Raw genomic sequence first — 27,980 nt, forward strand, 5'->3', positions numbered from 1 at the left:
GTACTCTGCCTATCAGCATTGCAGCGTATAATAGACACTTAACCATGAAAATGGGGTTTGAAAAATGGACATATATCACATAAGGTATCTGCATTCAAGTCTCTAGCTTCTGATATATCTATAAAGCTGTATACAAAAAGCTGACATGTGATTGTACACACTATGTCTCACTGCAATTAAAGCAACTGGATAACCAGATGCTCTGCAGGGCACAGATTTATATGACCGCCCTGAATGGTTGGGGCAAATATGGATACAACATTCAAGCTGGATACAGCTCTGAATTTGAATCGTGATTAAATAGTTGACACAGCATAGGTTTTTGACACAGAATGAATGTGGTTAAATGAACTTAAAATAATTTTTTTTAACTTTTGAGCAATTCACTATGCTGTTGAATATTAATCCTCTCAAAAAAAATACTCATTTAAATACATCATAAAATATTAGAATATAAAATGTCATACAGTCATGGTTAAAATTAATATCAATTAATAGTATCTTCTAAACAAGAGGCTCTCAAGAGCCTGAATCGCTCACCTTAATTTTTTTGGTTAAATCTCTCATCAATGATTATTTTGGCTTTTTCAATTTATTCAAATGTTCTTTGAATCGTCCTATTTTCTTCAAAAGCAAAAAAAAAATCATTTTCTCCTATGTTCTATTTTAGCCATAGGAGCTGTTTCTTGACGTACAAGGAAATAAAATATAAATTTTATACTAGATACTCTGAAACTCATTTAGCCTAAGTTTGGCTGAAATTGATACAGCAGTTTCAAAAGAGAAGAATTTTTTAAAGTAAGTCAACATGATGAACAAATTGTGAAAAAAGTCTTTAAAGGGCAATAACTCCTTAAGGGGTCAATTGACAATTTTGGTCATATTGACTTATTTGTAGATCTTACTTTGCTTAACATTTTTGCTATTAACACTTTATCTGTATCTATAATAATATTCAAGATAATAACCAACCAGACGCTCCGCAGGGCGCAGCTTTATACGACCGCAGAGGTTGAACCCTGAACGGTTGGGGCAAGTATGGACACAACATTCAAGCTGAATCCAGCTCTAAATTTGGATTGTGATTAAATAGTTGACACAGCATAGGTTTCTGACACAGAATGAATGTGTTCTAATGAACTTATTTTTTTTTGTTTTCTCTTAGAGCAATTCACCATGCTGTTGAATATTTATCCTCTCAAAAAAAATGTTTGAAGAAATTTTCTTTTTATTTATGAAATTTCAAATGAGAAAAATTGAACCCAATTTTTTTTTTCACATCCCCCTTTCCCTTATTCCAAAACTGATCTCAATTAAAATTTCTAATGGAGTTTGCAACATTAACTACTCATTTAAATACATCATAAAATATTAAGATGTAAAAAAACTGCTTGTTATCACTGAATGGTAAAGATTGTTTTAATTTATCAGTTGGTAGTAAAAAGTGAATATACATTGTATATTGAATATAACAGAGATTTAAGGTAGATTGATTGTATACCGCCATCTTGGATTGTACAATCACAGTACAAAATCGGTCTAGTTATTTGCCTAAATCTTCAAATTTGGAGACAGATTTGCAATTCAATAGTTGGACTATTTTTACTATTTAAGGAAACTTGTAAATTAATCGTATTATACAAAATATTTCAACAAATATCATTTTTTTTGGTTTAAAAATCATTTTTTTCAAATGAGACATTTAAGGGGAGATAACTCTTTTAGTACAAAATTTATACTGGGCTAATAGGGATTTTTTTAATTTTTACTTGTAGCAAGAAAACAAGTTCGGTAACACCATTTTTTCTTTTTATTTTCTTAAAACTTATTATGAAACCTTTCTTCTCACAATTTATTTCAAAATTCTATTTCATAGAATTTTTTTTATGCACACTAATGTGTTTTTTCATGAACACACTAACCAAATTTTGGCAATTTTCAACGACTCATAGCTTAAAAAATAGCACGGTGACCCATACTTTTTACTAAATTTTTGAAAAGAGCATAGTAAAATCTTCATTTTGGCAAATTATAAAAAAAATCTGTCTCAAAAAATATATACTGGTGATCTACCTTAAGTTGATTCTGGACAAAGAAAGATAACTCCAATTAAAAAATTTCTTGCTATTGCACAATATTGTGCAATTAGGTATTTCTTGCTTACTATTCTGGACAAAGAAAGATAACTCTAATTAAAAAAAAATATTTGCTATTTCGGAATATTGTGCAATTAGAGAGTTCTTGCTATTGCACAATACTGTACAATTGAAAAGACTTGCTATTGCACAATACTGTGCAATTGAAGATTTCTTGCTATTGCGCAATACTGTGCAATGGAAAATTTCTTGCTATTGCACAATACTTAATATAATAATTTTTGATCCTGATATTGACCAACTTGATAACAGGGCCCATAATCAAAAATCTAAGTACATATTTGGATTCAGCATATCAAAGAACCCCAACAATTCAATTTTTTGTTAAAATCAAAGTAAGTTTAATTTTGGACCCTTTGGACTTTAATGTATACCAATTTGAAAACAGGACCAAAAATTAAGAATCTACATACACAGTTAGATTCGGCATATCAAAGAACCCCAATTATTCATTTTTTGATGATATCAAACAAAGTTTAATTTTGGACCCTTTGGACCTTAATGTAGACAAATTTGAAAACAGGATCAAAAATTAAGAATCTACATACACAGTTAGATTCGGCATATCAATGAACTTCAATTATTCAAATTTTGATGAAATCAAACAAAGTTTAATTTTGGACCCTTTGGGCCCCTTTTTCCTAAACTGTTAGGACCAAAACTCCCAAAATCAATACAAACATTCCTTTTATGGTCATAAACCTTGTGTTTAAATTTCATAGATTTCTATTTACTTTTACTCAAGTTATGGTGTGAAAACCAAGAAAAATGCTTATTTGGACCCCTTTTTGGCCCCTTATTCCTAAACTGTTAGAACCAAAACTCCCAAAATCAATCCCAACTTTCCTTTTGTGGTCATAAACCTTGTTTCAAAATTTCATAGATTTCTATTTACTTTTTCTAAAGTAACTGTGCGAAAAAACAAGAAAATGCTTATTTGGGCCCTTTTTGGCCCCTTATTTCTAAAATGTTGGGATCAAAACTCCCAAAATCAATCCCAACCTTCCTTTTGTGGTCATAAATCTTGTGTTAAAATTTGATAGATTTCTATTCACTTTTACTTAAGTTAGAGTGCGAAAACTAAAAGTATTCAGACGACGACGCCAACGTGATAGCAATATACGACGAAAATTTTTCAAATTTTGCGGTCGTATAAAAACTGCAAAATTTCTTTAAAATCATCAATTCAGGGGCATTATACCTGAAAAACCAGTTACCCTATTCGGCTGAAAATTTCAGGACAGGTAGACCTTGACCTAATAAATACTTTAACTTCTTGTCTTATTTGCTCTAAATGCTGGAGTTTTTGAGATATAAGCCAACAAGAGTGCACACGCTGAAATGTCTCGCCTTCTTCACTTATCATTGATATTATGTTGATTGACCTGAATATAAAGCTTTATTACAACTGTCACATAAACTCAACATTATCCAAGAAAACGAAACATTTATCAATGAACCATGAAAATGAGGTCAAGGTCAGATGAACCATGTCAGGCAGACATGTTCAGTTAACAATTCTCCAATACAACAAATACAGTTGACTTATTGCTTATAAAGTAAGAAGAACAGACTAAAACACAAACACTTGTACTCAGCAATGGACCGTGAAAATGAGGTCAAGGTCAAACATAACTTGCGTAACAGACATATAGATCATAAAATATTTCCATACACCAAATATAGTTGACCTAATGCATAAAGTATTAGAAAAATAGACCAAAACTCAAAAACTTAACTTTGACCACTGAACCATGAAAATGAGGTCAAGGTCAGATGACACCTGTTGGCTAGATATGTACACCTTACAATCATTCCATACACCAAAGATATTTCACCTATTGCATATAGTATAAGATTAACAGACCAAAACACTAAAACTTAACTGTTACCACTGAACCATGAAAATGAGGTCAAGGTCAGATGACACCTGCCAGTTGGACATGTACACCTTACAGTCCTTCCATACACCGAATATACTAGACCTATTGCTTATAGTATCTGAGATATGGTCTTGACCACCAAAACTTAACCTTGTTCACTGATCCATGAAATGAGGTTGAGGTTAAATGAGAACTGTCTGACGGGCATTAGGACCTTGCAAGGTACGCACATACCAAATATAGTTATCCAATTACTTATAATAAGAGAGAATTTAACATTATAAAAAAATCTCAACTTTTTTTTCAAGTAGTCACTGAAAATGAGGTCAAGGACATTGGACATGTGACTGACAGAAAGTTCGTAACATGAGGCATCTATATACAAAGTATGAAGCGTCCAGGTCTTCTACCTTCTAATATATAAATCTTTTAAGAAGTGAGCTAACGCAGCCGCCACCGGAACACTATCCCTATGTCGAGCTGTTGCAGGCTAGACAAAAACTGCATTACACCCTGTGTTCTATTTTTAGTCATGACGGCCATGTTTTTTTGACGAAATAAAAAATAAAACACAAACTTTATTTTATACACCCTACTGATCATTCTGTTGAAGTTTGGTTGAATTTGGTTGGGTAGTTTTAGAGGAGAAGATTTTTTAAAGAAAATATGATGAAAAAATTGTGAAAAGTTGTCATTAAAGGACAATAACCTGTTAAGGGGTCAATTGACAATTTTGGTCATATTAACTTATTTGTAGATCTTACTTTGCTGATCATTTTTTCTGTTTACAGTTTATCTTTATCTATAATAATATTCAAGATAATGACCAAAAACTGCAAAATTTCCTTAAATTTCCAATTAAGGGGGCTCCTGGGTATAAATGATTTTTTTTTCTAATATAGGATTTCGCTATATTTTTTCATAAATGAACTTTATCATATACTTAAAAGAAAAATGAAATAAAAAAATGGGGTCACCGTTCATTTAAGCTAAAATCTGCCTCTGGAAGAAGCATACATTTTTGTTAATGTTCTTTTTTTCTGTTGAACTAATAGGAGAAAAAGAGGAAATATTGAAATAAAAAAAAAACCTAATATAAGAAATCGCTTAAATTTTACAATAATTTAGTTTATGTACAGCTTATTTGAAAACATTAATAAAAAATATAGGTCACCGATGAGTTAAAAAAGATATTTCAAATTTAAGGCCAAAAAAATGTCATTTTTGCACCAAAGGGAGATAATTTGGAGCTTTTTCCTCAATTTTTGAAGTCATCTGGGGCCAAACCAAATCACTTTTTTTGGGTTGTTTTTTGTACCATATCATAAAGTAACAACTAATAGTGTAATAAATACAATTTGTAATGAAAAAATAAAGGTTTAATTTTTTGCTAAAATTTTTGTACCCACGAGCCACCTTAAGTGGCAGCAACCCAATAATGGGTTCTTCTGAAAATTTCAGGGCTGATAGATATTAACCTAATAATCATTTTTACCCCATATCAGATTTGCTCTAAATGCTTTCGTTTTTGAGATAAAAGCCAAAAACTACATTTGACCCCTATGCTCTATTTTAAGTTACGGCAGCCATGTTTTTTGACGGATCAAAAATCGAAGCACAAACTTTGTGCAGGATAATCTAAGGAACAATCATGCTAAGTTTCATCCAAATCCATTCAGTAGTTTCAGAGGAGAAGATGTTTGAAAAATTGTTAACGACGACAGACGACGACGAGGGACGCCAAGTGATGAGAAAAGCTCACATTTCCTTTTAGGAAAGGTGAGCTAAAAAATAAATGGGGAATGTGTCCAAAGGGACACAGATAATACCCCCGCTAGCATATAACATTGTATATGATTTAAGTTGATTCAACTACTATTCTGGACAAAGAAAGATAACTCCAATTTTCAAAGATTTCATAAAGCATTGGAACAACCATTCTGGACAAAGAAAGATAACTCTAATTTATTGCCTTGAAACTGTTTGCCCCATAACCCTTAAAATATATCCCAACCTTCTAATTATGGTATTAAACATTGTGGTACAATTTCAGAACAATTGAAAAACTTATAAACAACTTATTGTCCTGACACTAGATAAATGCTTGTTTGGGCCCCTCATTCCTAAATCTTAGGGACCATAACCCCCAAAATTATTCTAAAGCTTCCTTTTGTGGTTATAAACATTGTGTTTAAATTTTATTGATTTCTATTTACTTATACTAAAGTTATTATCCAGAAACTACTGTCTTCGATTAAGACTGACGATGCTGACAATGACGTGATACCAATATATGACAGCAAATTTTTTTGCTGTCGTATAAAAACTATTGTGTCCTCAGCTGGACAAGGACAATCTCCACATAAGCATACCATACTTAGCCTTCTTTTTTAGTGGTCCAATTAAAAGTAAGTGCTAGAGAAGAATAAAAGCAAAAACAAAAATTATTCTATTTTTAATGTATGACCTTTTCATTTGAAAAGAACATAAATATAGAACACTTCTGATATAATCATATCAGAGGTTTTTAAATTGTTTAGAACAGTGATTTAAAAACAAAATTAACAAAAATAAGACACTAACCAAGAATAATGAGACAATTACAATGAAGTTATATATTTAAATATATAGTTCAGTGTGAATGTTGTCTGTTAAAATATCCTCTTGGAAATAAAGCAATATTGTTTATTATAACAGATTATGATGACAGTATAGTCTGTTACTATATAAACACTTTAATTAAAACACAAATTATTTAATTGCATTGAAAGATAACCCATATTATTTTACATGACTGTTCATCTACTAATCCAACCAAACTTTTCTGTCATCATTCTATGTATCAACAACTTTCATCTCTCATACATCTACTTTATATGTAAACAACACATGAACACATCATACTGTACTGTCGCTCACTATATTATTTTTTACCATTCAGCCACACATTCTATTAAAAATTCATAAAATTCTGGTTGAAAAGTAAATCATAAAATGCAAAATATGTGCAACTTTGTTTCCCAAGTTTTGCAACTTATCTGAATAAAATCTTCAATTTAGTTGAATTTCAACATTTGTATATCTTTACTATAAGTTATTATTAAATGCATCTGTTTATGTATTATACAATAATTCATAACATTTATTCTTAATTTATTACAACAAGCAAAGGTTTCACTACATCAATCTGTGGTCATTCATAACAGATATACTCAACAAATAAAATAACAAATGAATTTGAATTAAATCATTATGGCAGTGTATAACAATTTCAACTTAAAAATGTTGTGACATTTTCATATTTTTTTATTTAATACATTAATTTTTTTTTTAAATTGTTCCAAAGCTGTGATGGGTAGATTAGGAAGATATTGTTTTAATAAAAGCATAATTTCTCCCAAATGGTTTTTACGCTGTTCACAATACAATTACAAAATGAAACCATTATATTCTTAATACCAAACTAAACTGCTGCAAACAAAAACCAAAACATACCTATTTCATGCATTTTCTGAAGAAAAAAATGTTTGAATGAAAAATTAAAATTCCTTTTCAAGCATTAATCATTAACAATAAAATGAACATGTAAAAAAAATGTAACAAATTTACAAAATGAGTTCATTTCTTATTTGATTTATTCTCATTTCTAAATTAAAATAATATATAATTCAAATTATAAAATGGTTTTATAAATATTCATGAAAATGAATTCCAATACAAAACATGATGTGGTGATATGAACCAATTATTATTTCTACTAAGTCCATGGAAGGGATATTATTCTCAATTACACAGATATTGAACTTCCATGTCAAATATCTTTATTGTTCCCTGTAAAAGTCTTTTGTTTATAGTCATTAAAGACAACACCACAAGAAAGACTTAACAAGTTATTTTATATATCTTATGAATAGGGACCATATATTTTTAAATGTGTATCATACCTATATATATTATTTCTAACCATTTTTGTTTATATGAAAGTCCATCAATCCAATTTTGTTTTTTGTTATGATAAAAATTTGAAACTATTTTCCCTAATAAAAGTATTTTACAGTTAACATGGTTAATGCCCATTGAAATACATGTATTGTACCGGCATGTTATTAACAGATTTTAAGTACGTACATATTTTCAGAGAAATAAATAAAATAATAAGCTTTTAGAAACTTCCTTTTTTTTAATTTCCAATTTGACCAATAGAAGTCTCAACAATTCCTGTAATACTTAGTAATTTTATTCAGAAAACTAAAGAGGTAAAAATGTAACAAAATTTTACACAACAACAGCTTGTTGAAGTAAAAATTGATAAAAGTAACATATTTTGACAGAGCTGACTCAGGCATTCCTTTAAAATAAATCTATAGATGAAAACTGAATATCTACAATGATTTATGGTTGTTATACAAAACAGTACTGACCAGAACTTGTTTCTTATAATGAAACGAACTTAATCAAAGTGAATTCATGAACTCTGTTTTACATGCATACTACTTCTGGAACATCCCTTTATCAATGCCATTTTCACTTTTTTTAGCATGTGTATTACGATTCAAACCATTGAGGTGATGAATTCCCGAAAACAATTCTGAGTCCAGGTTGTTGACCAACCGTCCTTATATGGCTTCCTTCTTCTGTCAATCAAGAAATAGAGCTACTAATACCATAGTCCAGCATAATTTCCCCAGAGTCCAGCTGGTAGTGGTCCTCCAGCTGTAAACAGTCTAGTTCCTGTATGGTCATATTGATGTGTATAAATAGCATTTGGATAAAGGTGTTCCATGAAAAACTCTCGATAATTTTCATCATGCAGCTGAAAAAAAATATACATCATTTGTACATCATTATTTCAATATTTTTTTTTATCTTGGTAGTATTTTTGACATATCAGATATTTTGCAAGCATCAAATAACTGAGAATGAATAACTGCAGTGGCTAAGAAACTCTCATGGTGGTTTAACTTTATTAACAGGGGAAACTTGGGAGAGATTGCTACAGGTAAGAAATAAAACTAGAGGCTCTAAAGAGCCTGTGTCGCCCACCTTGGTCTATGTTAATAATAAACAAAGGAAGCAGATGGATTCATGACAAAATTGTGTTTTGATGATGGTGATGTGTTTGTACATCTTACTTTACTGAACATTCTTGCTGCTTACAATTATCTCTATCTATAATGAACTTTGTTCAGTAGTTTCAGTTTATAGAAATTTATAAATTTTATAAAAATTGTTTAAAATTGACTATAAAGGACAATAACTCCTTAAGGGGTCAATTGACCATTTTGGTCATGTTGACTTATTTATAGATCTTACTTTGCTGTTTACAGTTTATCTATAATAATATTCAAAATAATAACAAAAATCCGCAGAATTCCCTTAAAATTACCATTTCAGGGGCAACAACCCAACAACCAGTTGTCCAATCCATCTGAAAATTTCAGGGCAGATAGATCTTGATCTGATAAACAATTATATCTCGTGTCAGCTTTGCTCTAAATGTTTTGGTTTTTGTGTTATAAACCAAAAACTGCATTTTACCCCTATGTTTTATTTTTAGCCATAGCGACCATCTTGGTTGGTTGGACGGGTTTTATTCTATTGTTGAAGCTTGTATGTTGACCTCTAGACAAACTATAGATGGCTATAAGTTTTTGTGTTGTTGGGTTGATGCCTCATTCATGCAACCCTTCTCCTCTTATTTATATTGTATAAGTGTAGGTACAAATCCCATTAATGAATTTTGTGATGGGCTCTTCCAAAGCTGACTGCAGACTTTTAACTCATTTGATATCAAGCTTATTTGATTTGCTAAATAAATTTATGCTGTTACTTAAACCCTTCTACACAACATATGCATATGAAACTCAGTTTAAAAGATTTCAATGTGAATTAACCAATCAATGTACAACTGATATTTCAGTTATTTAATTGTTAGTAATTATTAAGAATTTATGGCAGTTGACCTGATAAAAAATATTGTTTTTGCTTGACTTTAAACTTTGCACAGTAACCTTTTGGACTTCCAAGAAAAGGAAAAAATAGACTTGACCCTTTTTCATGTTTTATGAACTTTCAAACACCCTCTCTATAAAACCCATCTTGATTTAATATATTTAATATACTTACCAACCAGCCTTTGGCAACCTTAAGTGAACACACATCCCCACATTCCGTTTCTATGTATTTTCCACCTTTAACATCAAAGAACAATACATGTCCCACACCTGTACCAATTGTTAGTATGTCATTTTTAAAACTCAGTGACCGCACACCTGTCAACAAATACATGTATAAATAAAATACAATACATGGTCAAAAATGTAAATATGAAGACATTGGAATAAGTGGCTGAACTTTCAAATTGTTGACATTTTTTACCCAAGTCTTATTATTTTTCCTTGTTGGTATATATGTGTTTTTAAATCCAAAACTAAGCCAAACTGTATACCGTAACATAGTTATTGATTTGATAAATGTGTGTATTTTATAGAAATTGTCTAGTGACAATTGTCTGTATTTTGTTTTTTTCCATACTAAAAACTATGTATAATTATCTACAAAACTGCAATGATGATATTTTCATCCAGATTGCTGTAACCAATCAGGCTGAATGAAATAATTATCATCCAGATAGCTGTAATCATTCAGGCTTAATAAAATAAAAGAACCAGTCCTTTGGAAGGCACAATAATTCAAAATAAATTCCAACAGATGTCTTGTTTTAGAACAAAAAAATTGTTCAACTTTTAAAACAAGCAGATATACAGTACTCACCACCTCCTCTGTATTTAGATATCACAGTTGTTAAAGTATTAGGTGACCTTGGGTCTACCAAATTGATATGAGATTGAGATCCCACTGCATACATCGTCTTATCTATAGAAACAGCCATACATACATTCTCTCTGGAGTGAAACAGTTTTCTACTACTGACCTATGAATAAAGAATATATACATTTTCAGCAATTTTTCAACTTCATTCTCTCTAGAGTGGAATAAATTTCTTCTACTGACCTATAATAATAAACATTTTCTGTATTCATAGAACAAAACGCACTTGAACATTTACTGAAGAATTAAAGGATAACAAGTATATGAATCTTATACATGTGACCTGCAAGTCTGTTATAAACATGTATTTCCCTACACCTGAAGAATACTACTATAACAGCTCTACAGTATTGCATTATCAACATTATATTAAGAAATGTCATAATAAATTTAACTTACTTTAATGTCAGGATACTTTTGTATTCATTATCTAAATTTGAAATGGTAAAAGTTCAAAAGTTTGGATAACTTAAACTTGATACTTTTTTTGACAAAGCAAATGATTTATAACTGCTTTAATATGAAGAATAAGGCTCATTACTTTTGCTGACTTATTCAGGGAAACAGTTAAATCAAAAATTATATTTTTAGTTTTGAAGAAATTTGAAAGTAAACAGATTTACCTTCTGTTTAACTAAAAGTAGGGAGCTATAAAGGAACTGAAGCAAATCTAAACCTTTTTTCAATCTTTTTCTTTAATTGTCTCTGTTTAATATAAGTTACAAATAATTACTCACAGGCGAAAATGATTCTACATCCCATATATGGAAATATGCATTTAATGACAATACACCTAATTCCTGCAAATAGAAATATATAGAAACCAATTCCTTTAGTATAATGTTTAAATTCACAACCAATCATTAATTCATTGTAACCACCAATTCATATCTAAGAGCATCATTATAATTTGAAACTTTTTCAAACTCTCAAATTAAAGTATATTTTCTTTAAAACATTATAAAATACCTTCACACTATCATTTTAATATATTTGTTGAGATAAATCAGCTTTATGGAATTAGTTGAGATCATACGGTTATTTTACATACCGGTAGCTAATATTTCAACCGAGGTAGATGTTATACTTTATTTTTTTTAATCAATAAACTTGTTATTTTGCCTTGTTTATTATCTAGATATTAAAAGTTGTTTTACGTGCTACAGATATACATGTACTATTATATTCAAGTAATACTACTATTAATTAGAAGATTTAGAAGTAAACTCTAAATTATCACATTTAGCATGGGAGATAATCTCTCACCTTTCTATTATAATCAAAACATAATGCCCTGACTTTCTGAGCTTTATCACATAGTTTAACCACTTCTGGTTTTTTAATATTATAGTCTGGAAACTTTAAACTTGTGCTTTCTGTAGGTTCATCTTTTTCTAAATTGTCTACTTTCCACAAAGCTAACTGACTGTCTCTTGAACCTGCAACAAAAAAGGAAATGTAGTAGGCCTTTGTTACTACCCAAACACCATACAAAACTGTACTGGTACACAATTCTAATGTTTCTCTGTAATTTTTCGTGGATACTAATTTTCATGGATTAAGGAAAACTTGAATGTTTGTGGATATTTAATTTCATGGTATTGCTGAAGGCTGCACACAAGCCAATAGAAAATCTTTACCCAACAAAATCCAAGAAAATTGTTATCCAACCAATAATTATGAATCAACAGTATTTACTTTCAAAAAAAAAAATTATCTTTTGCATCATAAAAATATTTTTTGAAGAAGCCGTAAATTTTAAGCAAAGCAACTTTCACTTCAACAAAGATATAGCGCTCTGGCATGCATTCCTCTGACAGACCCCTTGTTATCAACAGACCTAATTCATTCAAATTTTAACATACAACATATTTAGTAGGTAAATTGTGAAAGCACTTTTATTTGGAAGGTTCCAAATTTGGTTAACTGCTGATGTTGATTATACAAAACTAACATGATGTATAATTGGTAATTATATCACATAATCTGTTTTTACATTGGCAATCATAACACATCTCATCAGGTGGCATTGGCATTCATTCATGTATTATATATCAAATCCTTTCAGCAATTTTAAAGAAAAACAAATTGTGCAAAGATTCTTACCTGTCAAGACATACTCATCATCTACCCATTCTATGTCAAATATCCAGTCTGAATGTGAACACTGAAATAGAACATCAATACCATATAGACAAAGTTAAAATATGCATTAGATTTTAACTCATTACTCTCAATTCTCCCTGACAGAAAAAAACAAAACATATAAAGATGTTGTTGAGGTATTCACTTCTTACCTTCAGTTTTATCATATATTTGGACAGAACATATACATAATCAGTAAAATTTGTCACTTTAAATTTTTTTTTTAATCATTAATACATAATAATCATAGTGTCTGTCTGTATTTGTTTTTAGAGTATATTTTATTCATTTTTTTGTCAATAGTAAGAATTCTCTGAAAATTTTGAACAGTTTTCAGAGAATTCTATAAAATCAGTAGCTGCTTTAAAAATTTCTATAGAAATAAAACATTTGAAGATTTTTTTAAATAATAAGTTAATTGCCGAAATGTATCAAAAATCTCTGACTTTTGAAATTAACTCCTTCACTGAAGAAGCTCTTGTTTCCTGCTGCAAGTCCCAACATTTAAATAATTCTGCTATTATTGTGTAGACATTTAAAATTTTGTTACCATGAAAAAACATTTATCTATATTGCCATGTTTGTTTTAAACAGCCTCATACTGACCTCACCAACCATAACAGGGTCGAAAGTAGGAAGCATATATACTGCCAGATCATTTGTATTTTCTCCCCCTGTTGCCAAGAGGGATTCTGACGGATTGAGAGCTATAGCGTGTATACCGCAAGGACTATCAGCTGGTGGACTCTCATCACTACTTTTTAAAGATGGAATCTGAATATTTCTTCCTGAATAAACATCCATTACCATTAACTGGAAAAAAGTGTATTTCATTAATTCATACAGCGTGATTGTAATATTAATATTTTTTTCTATCCAGTAACTATTTTTGTAAGTTTTAAATATACATGTACTGTTACGGCATATTTTGATTCATCTACATCTAATATTACTTTTCTAAATTAAATCTTCATTTTGAATATTGTACATGTACATTGGAATTTACACTTTTAAGGTTCAAGTTCAACACATTAATTCACGAGTAGTGCATGAATTAATTATCAGTGTTGTTCAGTCACAAGTTGAATATTTTTCAAAATCAGTTATTCTTTTTATTATTTGGCAAATGGCTTTATTCATGAAATAAATGTAGAAGATGAATAGAACTATATTGTTTTCTACACATTCATAATTTGTTTTGATGTTGTCGACGTCTTGACAACAACAATTGTTGTATGAGGTCAGAGGATATAAATAACCATGTTTATTTCACATGTGAAGTTATCAACATTTTTTCACTGGGAAATCAATGTAATTCATTACAACCAATTTAATAAATAGAATTATCATGGGAATGACAGATTTTTCGAGAAGGAAGCTCAGTAAGACAACCATTTTAAGATCAATCAACTCTGTCTTAAGGCCTTATGCTTTTATACAACACTTAGAAAAGAATGATAAACAGAGTGTCATAAATACAAATACTACACAAGAAGAATACATACCTTGTTGCATTTTGTTCCAAAAACAACTTGCTTATCATCTAGCCATTTTGATGCAAATACTTTATTGTTATTTCCCAGATCATATTCTTTTTCTTTCATTAATCCTGGGGCCTGATGTGAAACATAATCATTGACAATTTTTTGAGCATTTATACATGTTCCTGAATACTGTCTTTTAAATAGATGATGAAAAGTTTCCTTGCTTGGATGATAATTGTACTGTTGTCCATCTGAACAGCAAGTGCTACACTTCCTACGAGTCCCACCTAAATAAAAGATTAGAAATATGTGTGAGAAGTTAATACTGCAATTAAATTCCTCCATGTATTGCCTGTTTACTAATTCAGTTACAAATACTAGAAGTTAACCAATATTCTAAAGAAAGTAAATCATTTATTTATGATTTACTTTCTTTAGAAAAGTGGTTAAAGCATAATTATGTATGTGAAATTTTTTATTTCAATGTATGTATGTATGTACCTCGAGATTCTGCCAGTTGAGACGCACCCCTTGATTGACTACAAGGGTACAGCGGATCCATGTAAACTCCCTAAGGATTAATGGAGATGTGTCCTTGAAATTATTATCCCATCACCAGAACAATCCCCACCCAACACTGCCCAAGGGAGCTTGTAGGACAATCGGAAGTCTGTTATTGTGGTGGAGGAAACCGAAGTACTCAGAGAGAACCACCATCCTTCTCGGCTGGAACAGACAACCCAAAGAGATTTCAGAAGATTGTTCACCAGGTCAAGCTGAGAACAACTGTGACCTACCGAGGCCCCCAAAGTATCCAATCTAGTTTAAATTCCGGTCTGGATACCAGAGATAGGTGTGGGAGGGTGAAATTATGTACTGAAAATTTGACGTCTCGAGTGAGAATCGAACTCAGGACCTTCAGTACTGTAGCCATCGGTCTTAACAAATAGAACATAAACCCACACAAATGAAAAATTGCTGTTTCATCGACTTGGTAAAACTGAAAAATTGCTGATTCATCGACTTGGTAAAAATGGAAAATCGCTGTTGAGGAAAGCAACAGAAAGCAATACTAGGAATCACTTTTGATGGTTGGGCAAAGCAAAGGGACAGACATGAAAGAGACGTAATTGACACAGTTTATAAGGTTAGCTCTTTCACAGAGATATCAGTCATATTTAAGTAAAGTTAGACCAATCCTATTTGAAACAGTAATGATAAGGTAGACTGGTAGTCATGTACGTGTATATACATTTTGTAATACACCTTATCGCTAATCCCGGCTGACCTGGCCGCTTGAACCTTTGACGCATACAACAATCACTTTTCCATTGTGGCGTCAGATGTTTTGTTTTATGACGTCAAAATTTTACGGGAATCTGCGTGATATCCAGCAATGGCGGACAAAAAGTGATAAGGTGTATTGTAATTTGTATGTTCAAACTGAGACTACTATAACACATTGTGTTATAGTAGTCTCAGGTTCAAAACAGTTTTATTTGTTTTTTATTCAGTAAAATACACACCAGAGCTAATTATAATCTATTTCATACTATACTTATTTCAGATAAAGTGATCTATCCTTATGTTTAATTCATAGAAACGGGAAACTACAATTGTATAATATTTTTTGTCAGCTGCTTCAGTGCTTGTTTAAACTTGAGACTGTAAAGAACAGCTGCATGTTTTCATAACGATTTATTTCATTTACTTTTCATCCTGGACATGTTTTCAATGCTGGCTTTCTTCTACATATCAGTAGATTCCAATCTCATAAATGTCCAAAATGAGAGCTTTCAATGTATTTTTTTTGTATCTGTTTGGTTTTCTACTACATTCTCAACGGAAATGCGATTGACGGAAGTCAAATGATAAGCGCCCTCTATGGTTAACACCAGTGCCCTGAAAATTGACCTTTTACATTTTGAGTTAAACAATGTTAAAACATAGATAAAACAATGCTAAATTGACTGTTTATGAAGAATATATTAAATAATTAAGTATGTAAATGACAAGGCTGGTATCATTTCGGGTTAAAAAGTGCTTAGCCCATCGCACGAAGAAATAAAAAAGTCTCATTGAAATGAAGCCAATTCGCCCTGTTTCAAAATCGTCACACACCAATCGCCACAAATTTTTTTTTAAACTCGCCCCACTCTTTAATCTTTAAAGATAGACCAATGTAATAACAAGCTTTTCAAATAGCAGATGCAATACATTTTAAAAAAATCAAATGAACTATGAATATGATGAATCCTTGTTGGGTACGCACTGAAACCCGGACCGGACCGGACTCCGGACCCGGACTTGGGTATGAAACCCGGACCCGGACCCGGACTGAACGCCGGACCCGGACTGAATGCCGGACCCGGACTGGGTAAAAATTATGAATTTTCTTATAAATACCTTTTCTTTTTTTATTAAGTGGAAGGAAGATAATTTTTGGAGAACTGTAACACATTATATTAATTATGAGATCATCAAATTTTGCTCTTACTCTTGTATAGTCTAGCATGCAAGTTAGACTTGCAATGATTCTGAATCTTCAATTTACAGTTGTGCAACTACTTTAAAATATATATATATATATATTTATCAATGTTTACAAATGACTTTAAAAATATATATATATATATGTATCAATGTTTACAAATGACTTTTAAAAAAAAGCCATAGAAATATTTTTTTTTATAACTTATAGGGAGAAAGTGGATTTTCTTAAAATTATTTTTTCCTTTTTTTGTTCATCTATCAGAGACATATAATACAATTATTATGTTTCTGAAACTATCCAGAAGGAAGTTTATTTTGGCAGAAATATACAAGATGCATTACATCTATAATAATTATGAAAATTAATCAGACCTGTATAACCAGACCTGATACATACCGTGACAGTAGTTTATATGGGCATTAGTGACGCGATGCATGAACCTGCATTACGTACTTGTGTAATAAGTGTATAAAAGTCCGATAGGAAATGGCAAGAATACCTAGTCATGTCACCTCACAATAACTCTGGCAATAATACCATTAGTCATGCTGGTAAATTAGGGAAGGACCGAATTATAAACAAATGTAAAAAGTGTTATGACCAAAATGATATTTTGAAAACTGTTTTTACACGGAACACCGCTAGTTTGACTTTGAACTATAAAATGATTTAAGCAATAATCTTATTTATATTCTCAGACATTTATTTGTTTCATAAACGTAGGAAAAAATATTTTAAAAACGACTATAGTTGGCAGGAGTCCTTTTGTGCCAGTTAATGTTTTTCAAGGGTATCCTTACCGCAAGATGTACAACTATAAATGGAGTAGAGGCATTTTTCAATAAAAACGTTGAACTGTTTATGGATCCCATTCTTCAATATTTGTAGGTTCCGTTTACAAAATAGGCAAGCGACAAACTACTACATATATTAAATTGTGAAACTCAGCAGCAGTATGAAGATAACATGTTTCAGAGTAAATGGGGAATGTGTATCATATATCATTTTATTTTTTTATTTTCTACGTAGTATAACAACTCCAGAAAGGATTCATAGACATTACCAACATTCGAACTTGATCTCTTTGTTGTGTATAAGTTTCCTAACATTTGGTAAAGTCAAACCTTCGTGTATGTTAGAGAACGGAAACGAAAATTTCAGCATTTTTTTCCATTTGTAAAGGAATTTTACTTTAGAGTGGTTTAAATGACACTTAAAAAAATTAAACTTGATCTGTGTTTTGTGGTTATATTATTAAGAATTGTGTATACACAGTGTGGGAACAGAACTGTACGGTTTTCTAATATTTTTGTCATTCTGGAGACTGTCAAGCATGGATCCGACATTTTGAAAATTACAAGTTGCTTGATTGACACTTTGGTGAACTCTAATATTACTTTATGACGTTTCTGCTTCAAATTTTGATAGCTTAATAATTTTCTATGTAACTATGAACCAATTAAATAATTTAAAAAAAACGTGTTTCTTAGAATGGTGGAGATCCGAGTAGAACGATTAAAGCTGTTTCACATCAGCGATCAAAACTGTCAAATAAACATCGAAAAACCAATCGTTTCTACCAGAATTTTCAAGTGGACCTTTTCTGATATATAGTTTCACTTGTCTGAAAGTTTCAAAGCCATTGTTCAAGGAGAATTCCAAATATATTCATTTTCTCTATGTCAGATATTTTTATTGACAGTACAATCGCTTACAAATCTACTGTACAATCACTTGGAGCATTCATACACAATCGATCGACCGAGTTTTATCAAAAACATCGCATATGCATTTCATTGGCTGTTCCTTGTCTGTCCTAAAATATTCACCTATGGTATTTGAAATGAAAATGAACTCAAAATCACTCATTTTGCCAATTACGATTATATAAAGGAACCTGTTTCAGGTGTCTATATCAGAGACAAAACTCGTACAATAAGTATACAAGACAAAATAAAGGTACAGTGCAAATGTAAAGAAATTACTAAAATGTAAATAATCCTCGTACAAAATAAAAAAATATTTATATATACCGAAAGGTGGCTGAATGCTCTTGAAGGATAAGCATAGTGAAGTTTACTTAATTTATTATTTTCCATCAATTCAAAAAATATATATATTTACGTATTTGAACAATACAACAAAATATGTGTTATCACATGCAGCTTGATCGGGATATTTTAACTTGATTAAGGAATTTGAATGTTGAATGGTGGAAGCTATTCACAAAACAACAAAAAAACGTCTAGGACAATAAACACTAACCAAAAAGAAAGATGTGGTATAATTTCAAATGGTATATCTATGTATTATAAGCTATAACTTCTAATGGAATTTCCGATGTATTACATGTGTAATCAAATGTTCAGTCAACAAACTTAACGACAATAAACAGTGTACATACAGTTAGTCGTCGTAATGCAATACACGCAGGTATAGTAAACTTCAAACTAGTCCGGGGTTATGTCAGGTCACAGTCCGGACTCACCTGTTCAACATTGTGTATTACATGGGTGATCGCTGCTTAAATGTCGTTTATTGATTTTTCCGATGACTATCGAATAATTTAAGAAATAGAAAAATGAATAAAGGAAAAGCCAAAAGCAAAACGGGGAAAAAAATCTTTCAATTTAACAAATAATTTGGTATATGTATATACAATCCGTATACTCCCAAGTCCGGGGTTATTTAAGGTCACGGTCCGGACTCGCCTAGTAGAATATTTTGTTGATTCTCGGGTAAACGTCTTTTATTAATGTTTCAGACGATAATCCAGTAAGCAAAAAAATGAATGAATAAAAATGATAAAGTTCGTTTCATCAAATAATTTGTGAAGTTTTATATCTCTATCGATGTCTATAGTTTGCGAATACACCTAGTCCGGGGTTACTTCAGGTCACCATCCGGACTCGGCTAGTGCATGTAATTGTTTCGTTAAATGTCGGATAAATATCTTATAACTGTTTTCTGTATTACATGCTTGATCAAAAGGTCCCGTCAATATACTTTACGACAATAAACAGTGTACATACAGTTAGTCGTCGTAATGCAATACACGCAGGTATAGTAAACTTCAAACTAGTCCGGGGTTATGTCAGGTCACAGTCCGGACTCACCTGTTCAACATTGTGTATTACATGGGTGATCGCTGCTTAAATGTCGTTTATTGATTTTTCCGATGACTATCGAATAATTTAAGAAATAGAAAAATGAATAAAGGAAAAGCCAAAAGCAAAACGGGGAAAAAAATCTTTCAATTTAACAAATAATTTGGTATATGTATATACAATCCGTATACTCCCAAGTCCGGGGTTATTTAAGGTCACGGTCCGGACTCGCCTAGTAGAATATTTTGTTGATTCTCGGGTAAACGTCTTTTATTAATGTTTCAGACGATAATCCAGTAAGCAAAAAAATGAATGAATAAAAATGATAAAGTTCGTTTCATCAAATAATTTGTGAAGTTTTATATCTCTATCGATGTCTATAGTTTGCGAATACACCTAGTCCGGGGTTACTTCAGGTCACCATCCGGACTCGGCTAGTGCATGTAATTGTTTCGTTAAATGTCGGATAAATATCTTATAACTGTTTTCTGTATTACATGCTTGATCAAAAGGTCCCGTCAATATACTTTACGACAATAAACAGTGTACATACAGTTAGTCGTCGTAATGCAATACACGCAGGTATAGTAAACTTCAAACTAGTCCGGGGTTATGTCAGGTCACAGTCCGGACTCACCTGTTCAACATTGTGTATTACATGGGTGATCGATCGTTGCTTAAATTTTATTGGAGCAATTTCAACTTTGTATCATCCAATCAGGAGCTGCATAATATTTTATTCAGAGTACCATCTTGGGGTAAAAAATCTCCCGGTTAATGGATACGGCCTTTGTAATATGCCACTCATTTTATATAACACAAGATTTTTTCTGTATTTCTTACCAAAGGAATACTACTGATACGGAGATTACGAGTGAATAATTCTTAAGCGAGGTATCTTAGTTCATTTTGACAATGGATGCTCAAATAAAATTATTTCACTATATTGAACATTATCTTTTTTTTTATTTTACTGTAGAAAAAAATGGAGTAATTAAAATACTATGTTATTGACCAGTGAAGCGTTATTTGAGATGTTGATATAAGAATAAGAATGATGTGATGTGATGTGATTGCAAATGAGAGCTGACAAAGAAGACCAAATGACACAGACATATACAACTATAGGTCACAGTACGACCTTCAAAACTGAGCAAATTACATACCGGAAAGTCAGCTATAGAAGGCCCTAATAATGACAAAAGGAAAAGAAATCGCTATAATGAAAGATATACAAATGTATTACACATCAACAAACGACAACCACTAAATTACAGGCTCCTGACTTGGGACAGACACATCATGACTTAATGTTGCCAGTTTTAACTCGTTTGAAGGCGACCCCCCCCCCCCGCCCCCCTTAACTTGGGGCAGTGCTGTAAAATAAGAACAAACTATTAAAATCAGTTGAAAAAAATATTAACTCATCAGATGGATACAAATAGATTTACAAAAACAGAGTATACTTGGGTTGGTTGGTACTAATACTTGGATGGGTACTTATACAACTTATACAGCCACACAACATAACGACACCAACTACAAATATGAGAATGCTCGCAGTTACTGATCACAGCTAGTACATGACCAACAACTAAAGGTAAAAAGCAATCCATCATGGTTTATATTTTGGTTATTTAAACCCTGAATTACCAACAGCCTTAACGTATCTTGTAAGTAATTCCTGGTTGTGTCTTCTTTTTTCGTTTTCTTTCAATTAACCCAATATCCTAAAGCGAGTCTGTGTAAAACTTTGTCAATAATACAATATGAGGAACAGTAAAAGATCCTAAGAATTAAGAGGAACAATTAAAAGACATACAAATTCGTAGGAACGATAAGTCTTAGAGATTATAATAACTCGGATGAACAATAAAAAGTCACAAGGCTTCTGAGGAACAGCAAGGTCATAAGAATTCGGAGGAAAAATCAAGTCATAAGAATTCGGAGGAACAATAAAAAGTCATAAGAATTATGAGGAACAATAAGATATTATAAGAATTTGGAAGAACAATAAGATATCATAAACATTCGGAGGAACAATAAGAGATCATAGGAATTTTTATGATACTAGTTGACAATTCTGATATGTACAACTCGCTAACGAAAGAGGTTTATATTGATGAATAGAAAGTGATATTCACCTGCAATTTACCTGTGCACAATCGGCGCAAATGAAAGATCGAAACTTTTTTAAATCGGCGTAAATGTCAAACACCCAATAAAACACGAGACTTTCATTACACAGTGACAATAACAACGCTTAATTAATGTTCTCATGAACTAATATTAAAAGTGATTAATTAAGACTGCCAAAACAAGAAAGATCTAATTTCTTGTCCAATTGCATGTAAAGCACAAGTTAAGGCTTAATTCGTAAATTTCGATAAATATTTATGAAGAGGGAGAGAATAACCGTCATAGATCATTTATAGAAGTAAAACATTGAGTCCTAAGACAAAAAAGTCGTTATAACTCAAAATTTATTTATACAGTTTCTTAGAGAAATATAAACATTATTTAGAAAAGCAGGAATTCTATTTTTCCCTTTATGTCTAGAAGAAGAAAACAAACAAAGAAATATAATCCTCGAATGTTTCAAACTGTTGCGCTTCACTCTTCCTTTGAATAAAAATTTAATTTGCTTTCATTGATAATAAAAAGATTTTATTAATTTCCATAAAACAATAACGACAAGGGAATTATTTTATCTCTTCCTTACTTTACTTTAATCTTTTTGGTCAATTTTGCGCTCGGAATGTGGATTTTTTTAAACTATACTATTACTTATTATATGACAGTATAAATCTTAAAAAAATATTTCTGAAAGTGGTAAAAAAACCCACAGTCCGGGTCCGGCATTCAGTCCGGGTCCGGCGACCAGTCCGGGTCCGGGTCCGGGTTTCATACCCAAGTCCGGGTCCGGAGTCCGGTCCGGTCCGGGTTTCAGTGCGTACCTCCTTGTTTTGTAATGATGAAGTACTGAAGTGAAGCATAGAGTAATAAAATGCATTAAAATGCATTGAGATCTCACAAACATGTTTAACCCCGCCACATTTTTGCGCCTGTCCCAAGTCAGGAGCCTCTGGCCATTGTTGTAGTCTTGTATTATTTTAATTTTAGTTTCTTCTGTACAATTTGGAAATAAGTATTGCATTCTTAATTATCACTGAACTAGTACTGTGGATTCATTATTATTCGTCGGATACCAATGTTCGTGGATTTCGTGGGCACAGTCAAACCACGAAATTAAATATTCAACGAATGATAATTTTTCTGTAGGTTTGTATGCAGTCTTCACCAAAACCACGAAATTAAATATCCACGAATAAGCAAGTTTTTCTTAATCCACGAAAATTGGTACCCACGAAGATAAATGAATCCACAGTATATATTTGTTTAGGGGCCAGCTGAAGGACGTCTCTGGGTGTGGGAATTCTCGCTACATTGAAGACCTGTTGGTGACCTTCTGCTGTTGTTTTTTTTCTGGTTGGGTTGTTGTCTCTTTGACACATTCCCCATTTTCATTCTCAATTTTATTAAGAAATATATTTTTTTTTAAACATTTTTCAGAGACAATATGGATGTTCAGAAAGATATTCGACCAACTGCTGATGATGTGATATCTTTGCTGAAGACAAATCTTGATTGTACAGTGTCCCATGTTGAAGAACTAAAAGCATATGAAGACAGAAATTTTTATTTAAAAATAGTAGAAAGTGAACAAAATCAGTGTGATTACATAGGAAATGTAACAGAGTTTGTAGTTAAAATGACAAATTGTGAAGAAATGAGTGAATTAAAGTGGAAATCTCTTCAGAAAATCTTGAACTGCCTTTTGCTTAATGGTTTTACCTGCACAAAGTTATTAACTTCATTTAAGATGGAGAAGAATGGTAGGTTTATATAATTTTGTACAATGATAATTAAATTGGGGCTGCAGCTACTATGCATCTGTTTTTTTGCTTTTTGGTGGGGTTGTTAACGTCTCTTTGTCACATTCCCCATTTCCATTCTCATTCTGTGTTTGAATATTTTGATAAAATTGCATACTTTTATCCACATTTTTTTTTCTTAACCCCAATGTTTTGTGTATGATAAACAACTGTTTATAATAGTCCCAAGTTTTTCCTTTTAATAAATAGACTAAAATAGTTTATTAACCCTGATTCCTTTATTTAAGTTATGGCTACAAACTAGTTAACATTTAAAAATAACAACACAAAGATAAAAATGTACATGATGTACACTAAATATAAGACTGATCAAATTTATCTTAGAATAAGCAAGGTACATTTGTATACACAAGTGAGATACTTTTTGAAAAAAGTAAGTCAAGTCATCCTAGGGTCAAATACTGTCTTCAACAAGACATTCTTATCTTGCTTTTACATTTAAGTTTTGAATGATAGCCATAGTTTTTCTACAACAATGAATATGCATACAAATATATATGCAGAAGGACATATGGGTACTAAGTAAAGTAGGAGCATCTTAAACATGTTAAAGGAGTAAAATCAAGCTGGAGTAGGAATTAAACTGTTTTAGATTTTTAAAATCCAGAGTCAAAACTCAAAAGTCTTTTATATGAAAATGGTCTTTTGAAGTTTCATCTCATACTAAACTGACCGTGCAAGGGCTGTATAGCCAGGCAAGGTTGTTAAAAACGTTCATTTTTCATACTTTAACTCAGAATACTAAATATATGATAAATCTAATCAATTAGAATCTTGTATTTGCATAAACATATATTTAGTTTTATAATTTCAGGCAAAGAATACTTAGTACTGCTTTTGAATTACATACCAGGAAGCCCATTGATGTACCATTGGTCAAAATTAAATAAGACTACAGTGATTAAACAAGTGGGAGAAATGGTAGCTGATTTACACAACACATTACAGGTATGTTAATCAGGGAACGTTCCAGTCATTCACGACTTCTTTGTTATTTCTTATATCTCTGCCAACTATTTGTTTGGTTCAAAAAGTTGAGGTTAAATGAATTGAAAGCTAGAGCACTATATGAATTGTTGTCTTAATTATTAAATTCATGTTTTTGCTCAATAAGGGATTTTATGTCAGTTATAAAAGCTAACTTTATGTCTAAATGCTTTTAGTATAAAACAACTCTTTACAGTACAAGTTTTGAATTATATTTTAGACTTTAGATCCTTCTTTGTTGGATGTAGAGATGAACAAAGAAGATGCATGGGTCCTAGAAAATGCCAGAGTTATGCTAGGATATTTAATTGCAATCAAGGTACTACCATAGGTGTTACAAGTTTTCTAAGAACATCCTTCTGGAGAGTTATCTCACATTTTTAATTATTTAATTTATTTATACTATTTGTAAGATCTTTATCAACTAGATATATATCATTTCCAAATAAGTGGCTTGGACTTTATCATGTTACTTTGGAAATTAATAAGTTTGACTATACTTTTTCAAAACATACCTGTGCATATTGACCTGACTAATTAGAATGTAACTGCATATTGATGAATATTCTAATTCTGAATTTGTGAAGGTTTATAGACATATCATTAAAGGGTAGGTTTCTAAATTTGTGGCATTGCGCTAAGCACATAAAAAAATAGTAAATATGCATATCCTATGTATAATTATTTGTTGTTTTGATAAAAATCTGTACTCTGTACTACAAATAAAACAACTTCATTAAGATCAGCTGTTTGTTTTCCCTCGACCCTATCACAACATTGATTTTAATGAGAATGCAAAAAACTTTTTTTGCACATTGTTTTAATTATATTTTCTTGTTTAGGATGAAAATGATTTTTTTTTAATTATATTTTCTTGTTTAGGATGAAAATGAAAGGGAGATAATAGAGTCAATAATTAAACAGTTTATTAACTTGATGGAGCAGAATGAAGAACATTTTACAAGAGGTCATAATGTTATCTAATTATTTGTATGATTGATCTATGATTATTAAACCAACTAGCTATCATTAAGGTCATAGTTTTGAACACATGCTGTGTAAAACTAAAGATTTGAAAATTGGTATTTTCTCCTTCTGAACATTCAGTGCTAACCATACAGGAATTAGTAAAAAGAGCTAAGACTTGATGGCTTGAAATCACAGTAATGTACCCTAGTAGGATTAAATGCCTTCTAATTTTTACCCTGTAAATTAACACATAAAAAAACCTAGGTCAACATGTGGCCTAGTTAAAAGCAGGGTACTTATCCTTTCACATTAAATTTTCCATTGGATAGAGACAGCAATAACAACCACTTAATTACCAACTACCAACGTGACACAGACACATAGAATTTGATGTGGTTAAAAAAATGTTTAAACCCTCCTCCAACCTTCGAGATTGGTTAATACATGACACTTGATGATTAAATGCATTACCTTCTTTTCAATCCTTACTTGCTGCTATTTTGTGAAGATTTGTAAAGATTGTTAACTATCATTAGGTATATTGCTGTAGTCATGTATTTATATTTTCTTGTACTTTTGCAGGACTAGTTCATGGAGATTTACATGATATGAATCTAATTGTGAACTGGAAAGATGGTCAGCTTCAGCCACATTATAATGCTTCTGGAAATTACACAGTTAAAGATCTGTTTGGAATAATAGACTTCGGTGATATGTGTGTTTCCTGTTATATTTATGAAGTTGGACAGATAATTCGTGATTTAATGGTTTCAACATGCCCAGATAATTGTTATAGTGTGGCTGTGACGTTTTTGTCAGGTTATTTGAAATGCAGAAAATTAAATCAACATGAACTGAGTATTTTGTTTCTTTCTATAATGACAGCACTATGTCAGTATTATGTTATAAGTGAATATAAATTTCATGGACAGTCGGACAATGAATATGTAAAAGAAGGTGCAAAAGAAGCATGTCAGTTAATAAAGGCATTTCATAGTATGAGTGACATTTTTATGTCAAATCTGTCAAAGTTCTTACAAAGTGAATTTAACATTGATTTGATACAATCCACATAAGTATAAAATTAAACGAGATTCATTTACACCTTTTTATTTCTGAAGAAAGTTTTGTGTGTCAAAAAAAAATGAACATGCATGGAAAAGTTGCCACTGGAGAATCTTGACATTAGCACAATATAGACCTCATCATTATTTGGAAAACTAAGACACTAGACGAGAGAAATTCTAATGCAATTTGAATGTAACAATTTTTTTTCATTGGCTAATAGTTGCCGTCAAATCCACAGTTGACCAGGCGTAACTAAGGTGGGTCTCGCCATTTTGAATTGATGAATCAACACATGTTCGATTACTTCTAAATAATCGAGATTAAAACAACACCTACCTCGAATTCGCCATTTTAATGTAATTTTATCCAAATTTGAAGCGTAAACGTAACGTAATAACCTCCAGTTTGTAAGTTTTCATTTGTATGACGTCAAGTTTAGCCATGACATCTTTGTGCCAAAATCATTCATGAAGTTTTCGCGGATTTATTTTTTATCGTATTTTTTCTTTTTGTAATGCATTAGAATCCGAATAACAGTACTGTAGTTGAAGAGTTGCCACCGTCAATTTTGATTTGACGGTCGCAAATCTCCGTTTTACTGTCTCCTCTACGTGTCACCAGTAAAACTGCATTTGCGACCGTCAAATCTACAATTATTACTGTTATTCCTAAATTGCAACGTCATACAACTATTATTTTGTGGCGACTGCCATGTTTTCTTGTGATGTTAACATTTTACAAGAACGACTGTGATGTCCAGTTATGGCTGAGATTATCAATATTAAAGGTCTATCATTTAAATAGTCTTACTATTGAAAAGTCTTTCTTGAATTGTTGTTGGCTCATTGACAAATATTTATCCTGTTGCGGGGTTAAGCAAACCACAATCAATCATTATCA

The 27,980-nt window shown here is 31.4% G+C and overlaps 2 protein-coding genes across 3 annotated transcripts; one reads left to right on the forward strand and one right to left on the reverse strand.

The window, feature by feature from the left end:
- Positions 1-6,482: 6,482 nt before the first annotated feature.
- Positions 6,483-16,414, reverse strand: LOC134715103 (DDB1- and CUL4-associated factor 12-like). Its single transcript, XM_063577019.1, has 9 exons — positions 16,211-16,414; positions 14,521-14,786; positions 13,622-13,828; positions 12,977-13,037; positions 12,137-12,309; positions 11,608-11,670; positions 10,814-10,973; positions 10,166-10,311; positions 6,483-8,852 (listed from the first exon to the last, which is right to left on the reverse strand). The coding sequence occupies exons 1-9, from the start codon at positions 16,224-16,226 to the stop codon at positions 8,697-8,699; spliced, it is 1,248 nt and encodes a 415-aa protein (XP_063433089.1). The 5' UTR covers positions 16,227-16,414; the 3' UTR covers positions 6,483-8,696.
- LOC134715104 (hydroxylysine kinase-like) lies at positions 16,368-27,250 on the forward strand. Of its 2 annotated transcripts, XM_063577020.1 has the most exons (6): positions 16,370-16,499; positions 23,674-23,996; positions 24,871-25,004; positions 25,264-25,362; positions 25,926-26,010; positions 26,595-27,250. In XM_063577020.1, the coding sequence occupies exons 2-6, from the start codon at positions 23,681-23,683 to the stop codon at positions 27,086-27,088; spliced, it is 1,128 nt and encodes a 375-aa protein (XP_063433090.1). In that variant the 5' UTR covers positions 16,370-16,499; positions 23,674-23,680; the 3' UTR covers positions 27,089-27,250. The 2 variants fall into 2 exon arrangements, with proteins under 2 accessions (XP_063433092.1, XP_063433090.1); XM_063577022.1 differs by lacking the exon at positions 25,264-25,362 and having other exon boundaries at positions 16,368-16,499.
- Positions 27,251-27,980: the final 730 nt, after the last annotated feature.

The sequence above is a fragment of the Mytilus trossulus genome, chromosome 4, assembly GCF_036588685.1.
Source record: "Mytilus trossulus isolate FHL-02 chromosome 4, PNRI_Mtr1.1.1.hap1, whole genome shotgun sequence".
In the NCBI taxonomy this organism is placed as follows: Eukaryota; Metazoa; Mollusca; class Bivalvia; order Mytilida; family Mytilidae; genus Mytilus; species Mytilus trossulus.

Bases quoted from the DNA above. Each gene is read 5' to 3' on its own strand.
- LOC134715103 (XM_063577019.1), bottom strand. The intron at 13,038-13,621 runs GTCAGTATGAGG...GTTCTATTTCAG, and splicing joins ACCCTGTTATGGTTGGTGAG to TGTTCACATTCAGACTGGAT. The intron at 11,671-12,136 runs GTGAGAGATTAT...TTCTATTTGCAG, and splicing joins GTTTTGATTATAATAGAAAG to GAATTAGGTGTATTGTCATT.
- LOC134715104 (XM_063577020.1), top strand. From the start codon at position 23,681: ATGGATGTTCAGAAAGATATTCGACCAACTGCTGATGATGTGATATCT. The intron at 25,363-25,925 runs GTACTACCATAG...TTTCTTGTTTAG, and splicing joins GATATTTAATTGCAATCAAG to GATGAAAATGAAAGGGAGAT. The intron at 26,011-26,594 runs GTCATAATGTTA...GTACTTTTGCAG, and splicing joins TGAAGAACATTTTACAAGAG to GACTAGTTCATGGAGATTTA.